Genomic DNA, 11,435 nt, shown 5'->3' with positions numbered 1-11,435 from the left:
CCCTTTAATCACAAAGAACAAGCTGAAGTGGGGAAAAAAAAGAAAGAAAAAAAAAAGGCTCTTATCAGCTGTTGTATGAAGATATAACTAGGAACTGCCAAAAAGAAAATTACCATCTTTGAGACTGCGGTTGGTAGCTCCTGACAGATTTAAAGGAACTGCACAGAAAATCACATAGGAAAAGTTTTATAAAAATATTCCTGCACTGGAAAAAGGTTAGAAAGGAACAGAATGATGCTTTTGCAAAACCACTGTTTCAGTGCTTTTGCTGCCACTATCACCCACCTCTTCAAAATCAATCTGAAAAATATATATCAAGAACTTCATGATTTATAATCAATTCATCTAACTAGTTACAAATAGTTTATTCAAGAACCATTGCCTCGAGTGTTTCTTATATTAATAAATCAGAACACAGATGACAGTAGTTTAAACAGTGTACATTGAGATTTATTAGAACAAGCACTAATAGCAGCAGTGTACAGAGTGATGGAGACAATGTACTGTATGCACTGAACAATAGTAATTATACAATTGCACTTCTTCAGAGATCTATTAGAAAATGCTTTTCAGTAAACAGTTTCCCAAATCTAGCATTGTTTGGATTTGCCTCCGAGGAAAAAAAAATACAAAAAATATGCTTTATCTTTTTTTTTTTTTTTTGGTAAGGCATTAGCAACATTCATTGGCAGGCTACACAAGTCATTTGTACATGCATTATCCAATTACATTGCAACAGGTAAAAGAGCATCGTGTTTCCTCAAAAATTAGAATTGTGTGTATGTTTTGGACACAATATCCTGGTAATCTGACTTAGCCTGAAGGAAACAGATGACATCTTTTGTTACATTTTAGAGCACAACAAAAACTATAGCATAGCCAAATTCACTTTTTATTTCCTACCAGAAGCTGTAGGACCTCCTTCAGTTGGAGCTGGTATTATGGGTATCATGTATACCACATACATCACTGGAATAAAGTCTTAATTACTATTTCTTGTTTACTACTTCCCCCACTACCACCTCCCTGAATCATGTGGCCAAAGGATGCTTAACTGTAATCAACATTAACTACTGAATGAGCTTGGGTTTTATTGCATGAGAGGTAGTCAGTGTGAGGCCTCATCTGCTCTATGGATTACTACAACACTACGTTCAAAACCAAATTACAAGTGCAAAGACACAGAATAAGTGTTGCAGCTGCATTACATGGAAACTTAAAACTGTTTTATTACTGCTCTTTCCTGGCTAGGTTTAATCTCAGAAGTAGCCAGAGAACTCAACATACCAAAAAAAGCAATTCTATGTATGTGCTAAAGCCTAGACAGAGAGAGGCACTTTCTCACATTCATCCTTTTCCAGGCTGAGATTAAGAGCGTGCTCTTAGTCAGCCACCCCCTTCTCCACAAATCAGAAAGGTTAGACTCCTTTTTTTGACTGGCCTACAGTACTAGCAACCCTCAGCTCTGGGCTGGCACCATCCCGGGGAAAGTATAGGGAAACAGGAATAGGGATTGCAAATACTCTTACAATTAAGCTTGCCAGAATGAGACATAATATGATGAATTGTAATTGTTTTAATGTACTGTTCTTTATTCCAAATGTCATACCTAATTGAGCTTTGCAGAGACATGAAGTTAACTTGTTTTTAAAAACTACAAGCTCCAGAATAAGGTTCCAAAACGCAAGAGAGTCAAAGGAAAGTCGAATATATTGCTCAGAGTGGCAAGCAGTCAAACCAACTGTATTTCACACAATTTATCTTCCACAACATGGTGCACATGCTTGAAATTAAGCTTAAGGGCACTAGTTGAATACCTAGGCTTGACTGCATATTAGGCCTACAGCTGAAATAGATTTAGGTAGCTGGATCATCCACTCACCTGGAAGCTCACTGGGTTCAACAGAGAATGGAGTACCAACAGCAGCTCAGCCTCTGCGTAGGTGCTCATTTGTTTAAGCACGTAGGAATTAGAAATCAAGTGCTACAAAGCCTGGGGTAAGCAGGTAAACCAGCACATTGCTTCCTTAGGAATGTTCAGCATTTTTATCTGAACTTAAGCATCTACATCTTTTAAGCTGATTTAAATGAGAACTGTTTGCAATGGTAATGCTAAGTGTGCATTGATGCCTGTGCAACGTCAGAGTCCAAGCAGATGGATCAGGAGAAAATCTCATGTGCATTGCTGACAAACTCTTGCAGTGAAATAAAATTCTATAGATTTGGAATATGCAAATTACATCCTTTCTGTATTGCTCCTCAGCTGATGATGTTTACTAACCATAAGAAATAAAATTGCTTTTACAGGCATAATCAGCCCATATTTGGAATCAGAATTAATAAGATGTAAAGAAGAATCATAATGAAGACATCCTAAACTTGTGAATAGTCAAGCACAGATGAATGCATTTGCAGGAAATCAATCAAGAACAATTAACTTTGTTTTTTTAATGTTAAATTACTGAATGTACTATGAAGGACCAAATTTATGCTTTTAAGAATTGCGACACTATAAGCAGCTTATATAATTTTCACTACAAATATCTGCAAGTCATTTTTCTATTATTTAGAGTTACTTAGAAATTATGGTACTGATTTTTTTTTCCAGTATCCTATACTTCTTCATCTCATTATGGAAGTCCACAGCAAACTTTTGAGTATAAAACTGTGAGTCCTGCATGTGAGGTTTAATACTAAAGTACTCAAAAAACAATGCATTCTGCAACATTTGGGTAGCTGGGTGCATAAATGCTTCTCACTGTCTTTCTTTCCCTTAAGTAAATTTTTTCTATTGCTTTCAAACAACAGAAAAAATTTTATTTGGTGCATCTAATTACTCAGACCCTTTCTCATTACAGTCTGTGATTTCCCTTTAAAACAGACACTATCTACCCACTACTCAAAAGTAGCACTGGCTCTATATGTTATGCTTCTAAAAAGCAACTTTTTGCCTTTAAATTAATCTTAAAAACCACAAAGCAAGTTTCTGCTTGCCTTTGTAGCTGACATAATAGGATAATCACAGTGGAAAGACTCTGAGGATCTCCTTTTACAAGTAAGCTACCCAAAGACATGCGGAAGGAACCAACAGATATGGTTGGGGTTTTTTCAGAACTAGCACAGGGATACAGGCAATCAGCAAAGAATGCTCTTTTAGCTGTTTAGGTTTTGACATTTTGGCCTGCTAAAGAATTGGCACAGGGCAATCTACCACCTGAAAGGTTGTTAAAAGCAAACAAACTCAGTAAGGCAGTATAAAACTGACAAATTAATCTAAACCTTGCTCTTCTAATGGCATTCTCAGAATCTGAGCAAGGTAAAAATAGTAACATTTACTACATTTCATACATGTGCGCATGGCATCTAATCACACCAAAAAAAGTGTGACATTATTCCCAATTTATATTAGCTTTGTGCAAAAGTGAGAGAAAATACAGAATTCTTTGCTGTTGAAATACTGAGAAATCATAAACCACCAGTTAATTATACAAAGAAAAGTAGATAGAGACCCAGAGAAGAGTCTTGCTACTGACTGCAACAAATAAAATATACATAATATCCTAGCACAGAACTGCCATAATACTCTTTCTTGATACCACAGTAGTTTAATTTTATGATGGCTTTTCACGTGCTAAATTAAAGTATCCACTTCAGACAATCTAGCAGTAACAGATAAAGAACAGCTAACTTGCTACACAATTCGGGGAGAAAAATATTTCAGACATCAGATGCTGGCAGCTTGATTTCTTACTTTACAGTAAATAACATAGACACAAATCCATATACAAAGCCCACTGATACTTATTTTTGGCCCAAGGGTGAAATTTTAGTGGTCCACCCTGAGAAGTGGACATTTAGTGTGACATGAACTCCGCTCTTCATGTCTGCAGAATTCCAAACATGGTTTACTTTTTAAAACTCAAACTTCATGTGATTAATTCTTAGTGTGGAAAAAATGCTTGAAAATAAATAGTCTAGAAATGATTAAAAAGGAACAAGAACAGTGTCTTTTCTAACTAGAGAGAAAGGGTACTAAGGTAGAACTTGTCATTTTGCATTTATGACTGCATACCAAAATACATTCATCAGCACTTATTTTTCTGCTCAGTCAGGTCTTCTGTGAGACTCAGCGGAAAATAAAATTGATTGTGATCTGAATTTGTTATACTGTATCTTAACCCCTAAAGAATACCAGTAGCACTTTTTTCAAAAATTAAATAAACTTATTTTCTAACCTCAAATTGGAATGACAATTTTCAATGGCAACTTCAAGACAGGTGATAAAGTAATTTTAATATATTTATTGTGATCCAGTCTCAAAATATTTTATAAAATATTAAGCAAATACAAGCATAATAGAAGATCTCATCTGTACTTCTTCCACGTAGTTAAAGAAGCTATCCTAAATTTTCCTTTACCTGGAAAATACTGAGGATTAACCTTGTATTCACTATGTTAATGTTACTATAAGAATCCTTGTTGAGGTGAATTTAACAAAGAAAGAGAGAGTATTCAGCACAGGACTACTAGACAAGAAATCTGAGTTTGCGGTCCTGACTCAAGCACTGGTTATTCTTGGTGGGCATGACAAACGAACCCATGGGACACAAGCACAATCCTAAAAAGAGATGCAATTTCAGAACAAGAGGTTGCATGTGTGGCTACACTGACCAGCACCAGAAGCCAAGTACCTCAGTGAAGAACAGTTCTGGTGGAATATTTGCCACTGTGTGCTGCTCTTGTATAGCACATCGTTTTGATTCTCAGAGAAGTTACCCACTTCTCAGTTTTTGAAGGGATTTCCTCACCTCTTCCCATTTTGCATGCCTAATGTTCTGGGCCAGCAACATTATACACTAGCATAAGATATCTTCTTTCATTAATGCAGACCACTAAAAGTAGCAGCCAATATGAAAATACATTTTAGTGTTTCACAGGAGACAGCTGAATCATTGCTCCAGGAGTACCAATAAGTAGCTTTACCATAGATCAATGAATTATTCATAGGTCAGAAAGAATATATTACACACTGCTGATTATAGATTCAGACTATGTAACTCTCTTTTTCCATGTTACCAAGACACCTTCAGCCAAATGCTGGCTACAGTCATTTTTTATTTATAAAAGGAGTAAAAACTTCCCTTCACCTTCAGCATTAATTCTGAGCCAATGTCTCCAATCTTCCCTTTTTTCATGCTGTCATGGATCAGTGGAAAGAAAAATGGTATTAAAATAACCAGCCCGAAACGGGTCCAGCAGCTCTGCTGACATTTTAATTCCTACAAGTTAAAAACTTTCTGTTTTATTACATGTCACACTGACAGAGCTTCTGTGACTAGTTTCACCATTCTGCATTGTTGTCTCTCCCTCACTTTTCTTTTCTGAGGTTTGACAAAGACTGCAAGGAAAGTAATTTAAAAAAAATGAAAGATGATGAGTTTAAAACACCACAAAAATTGACAAAGGAGGAGGCTGGTATATGAAATACAATGTTACTTTTTCAACTTGCAAGAAACTGTATAAAAATCATTTTATAAAGATACTTTTCAGTTTAGTGAAAGAAATATATAGTTTACACTAAAGCCAATGAATAAAGGTGTTTTACATACCCTAGTTTAAAGAGTAAATAATGTATTTCGTTTTGTAAGTAGACTCCTTACAATATATAATACAAAAATAAGATAAATTGCTGTAAATAAGCCATTTCTCTGACCTTGCTTAGATTTGCAGCATTCTCCTGGGTGCCAGTCACTGTTCTAATGGAGCATATGGAGATACTCTCCCCAGGAATAATTATACCTTTATTAGCACAGTCTAGATTTTTCTGTTAAAAAAAAAAAAAAAAGAAAAAAACCCCTTTCTTCATGAAAATACTGACTGGTATCAGAATTACCGTAGAAGTAACTAGGAATGGTAAAGTAGAAAATGATACTACTTTTTATACTAAATATACCTCAAATTTATCAATATATGCACTGAAGTGTAAATTCAAGTTTCACACAGTTTTGATGACTGTTTCTTAACGACAGACAGAAAGAAAGACCAAGGTAGTGTTGTTCAGCCCCTGTAGCTGCCAAGGTAAGTAAGTGGTTATGACATAGTAAATTTCCTTAGCTTTCTCATGGGTCTGTGGATAACACAAGGTTACCAGTGAGGCCATTCCAGTGCTTCTGATACACTTTTGTCAACATTAATCTTATTCCCATAGGTGGGCAAAATTCTCTAGCTTAACCCGTCCTATCATTTTAGCGTATGAATACAAATACACTCTCAGGTGCACTTAATCTGAAAAACTCTCCTTTGCTTTCATTATGCAGCTCCAGTATTACTAATGACATCTAAAAATGTTCATTCTTCAGATTACAGCTGCAGCCAAAGCATGTAAAATAGCTACTGTTTATTGTTGAACCAGACAATGTCTAAAATCCTGTAAAACAAGGAGACCACACAAACCTTTCCTATACTAATAGACCTTTGCTAGTGAAAGCAAGTTTTGCAAAACAGAGAATTGGTATTTTCAGCCCTCTTGGTTATTGTGCAGTTGCAAATGAAACCTCTCCTCCCCTCCAGGGCATTTTTTGAGGAGAAGATGTAAGACTGCAGTTGTGCTGGGCTCCACTGGTGAGAGATGAGAAAATCCCATTCTGTCCATGGGAAACAGAGGACATGGCCCAGATACAAGGTGCTCGCCAGGTGCCCATGGGGGGAGGACCAGCACTGGCTCCTAGTGCGCCTTAAGGTTTGTGCAATTTGTTGCCATAAAGCACTGACAGTGTTCAGTAGGGAATTAAAGATTGTATCTTGCAACACTGTGCCATGTATACATACTGCAGTACTTGACACATGCCTGGCGTGTGCTGCTCACATAAAACCCACAGATGCCATACAGGCTAATTCAGAGTCAGAAGTTCAAAATGAGAAAAAAGAAGGGTAACATTATTTGTATGATGAGAAGACTATTATAGTGGGAATTGCACTTTTAAAGCCAAATAAAAAAACGTTTATTTCATGCAACTTACATCTGTCTAAAACTGAAATGGGTGCCTAGATGACTTTTTAATCACAGTGATACTTCATGAAAATCAATTCATATTCAAATTGTCTTTTCCTGTGAGACAAAAATTTCTAATATGCCAAAAAATTTGCCATCTTGATAATACTGATCTAAAATAAGAATTAAGCTATTTAAGTCTTTGTAAGACATTGCATTTGATGAAAATAGCTACTATTACCCTATCATATCTGAAGTACCAGAACAAGGAAATTAAGGTACACTTTTAAAGTATTAATAGAAAGTACAGCTCATTATTGTGAAACTAAAACATATGAATTGTGCATTTTTATACAGAAATAAGTGTTTTGAGAAAACACAGGAGAAAAGCATATGTCTTTGAAGTGAAAGAACTTCTTAAATTGCATAAAAAGTTTTACATGTCAATTGATTTACACTAATTTTCAACACCTACCAAACATATAGCAATTACATCTACTGAGTTGGATAGTATTTTCATGCCTTCCAAAAGGAAATACTGACTGGATGAACGGAGTGAGTTGGGCTGAAAACTGCTTGAATCCCTGCTTGAAGGGCACTCACTGATCAATGGTTTATGCCCTGCTGGCAGCCAGCAATGAGGACAGCCCTGCAGGGGCCGGTTCTGTGGCCATGTCAATCAACATCTCACCAGTGACCTGGACAAGGACGTAAGACTACATGATAACTAGTTCACAGATGACATCAAATTAGGAGGATGAGATGGCACACCAAATGGCAAAGCTTCAACCAGAAGGACACTGCTCAGCTTGAGGACCGGGCTAGGATACACTTCACGAGGTTCAATAGAAGTGAAAAGGTCTGCTCCTGGAGCAGAAAAATCCCACATGCTGGGAAGGGGTGTCTGAGCAGCAGCCCTGCCAAAAACCAGCAGGCATTTACAAAAGGTGCCAGGCTGCAAAACAGCCAGCTGTGCACTCTTTGCAGCATGGGATACTCCATTCTGCACTACGTGGGCAGGGGGTGTGGAAAACTCACTATCCCCTCTGACTCAGTGCTGTGAAATGTCACAGGCTGACTAAAAGTTATAATTTGGATACAAGCCCTCAGACCTATCCTCTTTAGAAACAGCACAAAATATACCATGATGTCTCCCAATGTTAAAGGACAAATGCAATATCAGATTTTGCACAGAACACAGAGAATTCTGCACAACAAGAAACTGCTTTATGGTGCATCTGCTTGAACTTTTTCATTTCTGATATAGATTGCAAATATCTTGTGTTGCATCATTTTGTGTCTTTTCTACTTACTAATTAACTAATTTAACATCCGCTAGGCTTAGAAAGTGCCTTTTTAATAGAAAGATTTAGTATATCACAGATTTTCTAAATTTTAAAAATGTTAGTATTATTTTTCTTTCAATGAGTGTCAAATAAACAATTGTAAAAAACAATTCAGTGATAGCATTTTCAGTGTCCACCAAGTTTCAGTTTGCATTGCAAATAATGGCATTCACAGAGCACTATGAGAACACTGTAAAACTAAAGTCCTTCTCTCTGCATTTAAATTAAAGATTTGAGGACATGCAGTTCGGTCCCTCAAGTGTACTTGAAGTCATACACACATAATACTTCCTAATATCATGGTGAACTGCACACAAAGACTGGAGCAAAAGATGGACAAAGTTTAATAGAGTTGGTTTTAAAGAAAATGACAGAAAAAAATTAATTGCTATTTTACACACAATGCGCCAATTTGACTCCTAGTGTAATGTCTTTAAAGCAAGTAGGATGATGTTAACCAATTATTTTAAAAACCAACTTTGATATATTTTCATTTTCTTATAACAATTGCAGAACTAAAATAAGAATAAATCAGACTAGGTTCAACTAGGAAAGAGAAAGATAACATTCTTTGAACAACATAAAATTTTCTGTGGAAGAAATCCCATTAATCTACACAGGGATTTTTATACCAAATTTTTATAAGAAATTCATGAGCATTCACAATTCATAAAAAGTCTACTTAGTATTTTCTGTAGTTTTTTATAGTTCTTTCTGACAACAGAATTGTGTGACAAAACTGGAACTGATTAGTAGCTAGTTGCCCTACTAGTCAACAGGGAGAACTAAATTAATATTAAATAACCAAAGTAATCTCAGTTGTATAGGGACCTGACTCTGAAAAAGGAAGAAGCAGGCTGAGAGCTGGGGATGTGTGGTAATGCAGTGAGAACTGTTCGAGCAGCTCTGCTGGCAGATCACATACCTATCTAGTAATTTTGTTTTTGGTCTCAGGACTGGAATCAATCTTAAATAGAAAAATTGTATGTTACATATGCACACAAAGGAATACAGAGTCTATGCATGAAATCTAACCTATCATCAGTGGTGAGATGTGTAACACATGCATAAATGGAAGACTAGATCATACCATATGGAATGTCGTTTTTATCTAATAAATTACTGGTTTTTCTTTTATTAAAATCTGCCCTCCTACCATTTTATGTTTCAGCGATTTTCAAACAGAAGGTGCCAAGTCTTCTCCCACTTATATTAACTGAGGCTTAGCAACACATAAAGAGACTTTGTTTTTAATCAAAAAATACAGAACCACTTTATGAAAAAATGTAAAGTATAATTTTGCACAAAAGCTATTTTGGCAACACAAGTAGAAGTTGTTAGCTACAACACATGGGAGCCTCTGCCATACTCTCAAACATAAATTTAGATTAAAAAAGTGGATGGGGAAAAAAACAGAGCCAGGAAAATAAACAGTGTGTGTGGCAGAAAACAGTTGCATTTACAATCCTATCCAGCTTCTGGAGAGAAGCCAGAAACCTTCGCATGATATCTTTCTGTGCTTTTAACACTGTTGCAAAGCTTCAGGGATTTCTAATTGTATAAACAGTTATGGGAAAATGAGATTCACTGTGAGGTCAATGTCCAGCCAGTACTAAAAATGATGACTGCATCTCAGCATCAGTCATTTAGAATATGAACTTTCTGACTAGGAATTCATATGCATTTACCAAAATTGAAATTCAACCAGCCAGCAGTTTCTTTTCAGTCTGATTATACAGTCAGCATCCCAAAGCTAAAGCATGTACAGTAGATCTCATACCTCTGAAATACAGTTAGATGTTTGGTTATCTTTTGATTTCAAATAATGCAGGTCTTCCAGTATTTATATTGTGATAAAATTCTAGAGCTTTAAAAATCTGCCCTTCACACAAGCCTAAGCATAGATATTTTAAAATTACTTACTGTACATCTTCATATTTTGTTAAGGCATGAACAATGGCATATGACTGGGAACAGCTTCCAGAAAAGCATATCTTTTTGACAAAGGCCAGTCCAAGCACATCACACCAAAGGACTAACCTGAAGCCAGAAATGACAGTGTTGTGACCCAAGAGTTTTTAACAAAAATAGTTGAAATAAAATGGATTTTTTTTCTCTTTTTCTTCCTTTTTTTTTTTTAATTTAAATTGTATTACTCTTAATGTCTGTTTAAAGCACCGGTTGCAGTTTTGCGCTTACCACCTCTTCCGAGTGACTTTGGATAACTCATCTGCTTCTTTATTTCTGAATTTTCAGTGTATGAAACTTTAAAAGGTTTCTGTTTCCTTTTTTTTTCCTTTTTTTTTTAGTTTTAATGGCTGCTGCAAAATTAGAAAGATCCAGAAGCGGTCAGGGGCCTGGTCTAATGCACTTCCAAAAGTCCATTATAAAGATGAATATAAATGCGTATGATATGGTTTTTCTGTAGACCCACAAACCACACTTAGCTATAAGAAACATATTGTGCATAGTTATTTTTATCTTCAGAGTGATATGTTTACTAGGTCTACATTCTCAGTTTACCAGAGTACGGGAATGTCTACTTTACTAAAGCCAGGATCCTTTCGCAGTTCCCAGTAGGTTTCATTGGTAACCCAGGCTTCTCTTTGATTAGCGTCAATAACTTTTCTGTAGAAAGGGGGAAAAAAAATAGAGTGAGAGATAAAGAGAGGAAAAAAGTTTTAACCATAGATACTGCTCTTACGCAATATAAAATCAAATTCTGCACCTCTCTGATCTAACCCAATATTAAATCAAATTTCATGTATCTAAAGGACACAAGTCAGGAATTTAAAGGCAAAATCAACCTCCAGCTATATCAAAAGTGGAAGACAGAGAAAACAGCCACGACTGAGAATCTGTTGTCTGATCTGTGTGAGCAGGTCTTAGAGCCACATAAAACCCCTTCGGCCACTACAGATTCTGATTATGTGAAGAGGATTATCCAATAGATATAGTTTGCAGGATGTAAACCTTTAACCATTTGGTTTTTTGTCTTGTCTGTATTTTGCTTATATTATGGTACAACTGCATCAGGCACATTCAGTCTTTTCACTTTTGATTCCCCATGCTAAACATGAGCCTACTTGGCATGACTA

At 36.0% G+C, this 11,435-nt stretch overlaps 1 protein-coding gene across 5 annotated transcripts in view; it reads right to left on the bottom strand.

Moving 5' to 3' along the window:
- Positions 1–428: 428 nt before the first annotated feature.
- The window catches only part of OSBPL6 (oxysterol binding protein like 6), a 102,139-nt gene continuing 91,132 nt past the window's right edge, over positions 429–11,435 (bottom strand). For all 5 annotated transcript variants that reach the window (XM_042040515.1, XM_042040517.1, XM_042040516.1 and 2 more), the window contains one exon: positions 429–10,965. In XM_042040515.1, coding sequence (XP_041896449.1) covers positions 10,857–10,965 — 109 coding nt within the window. In that variant the 3' untranslated portion in view covers positions 429–10,856. The remainder of the gene's footprint in view (positions 10,966–11,435) is intronic.

Source organism: Corvus kubaryi, unplaced genomic scaffold, assembly GCF_017639235.1.
Source record: "Corvus kubaryi isolate FWS band 111438036 unplaced genomic scaffold, C.kubaryi_AGA036_p1.0 37396, whole genome shotgun sequence".
Taxonomy (NCBI): domain Eukaryota; kingdom Metazoa; phylum Chordata; class Aves; order Passeriformes; family Corvidae; genus Corvus; species Corvus kubaryi.
This window is presented reverse-complemented; position numbering and strand designations above follow the sequence as displayed.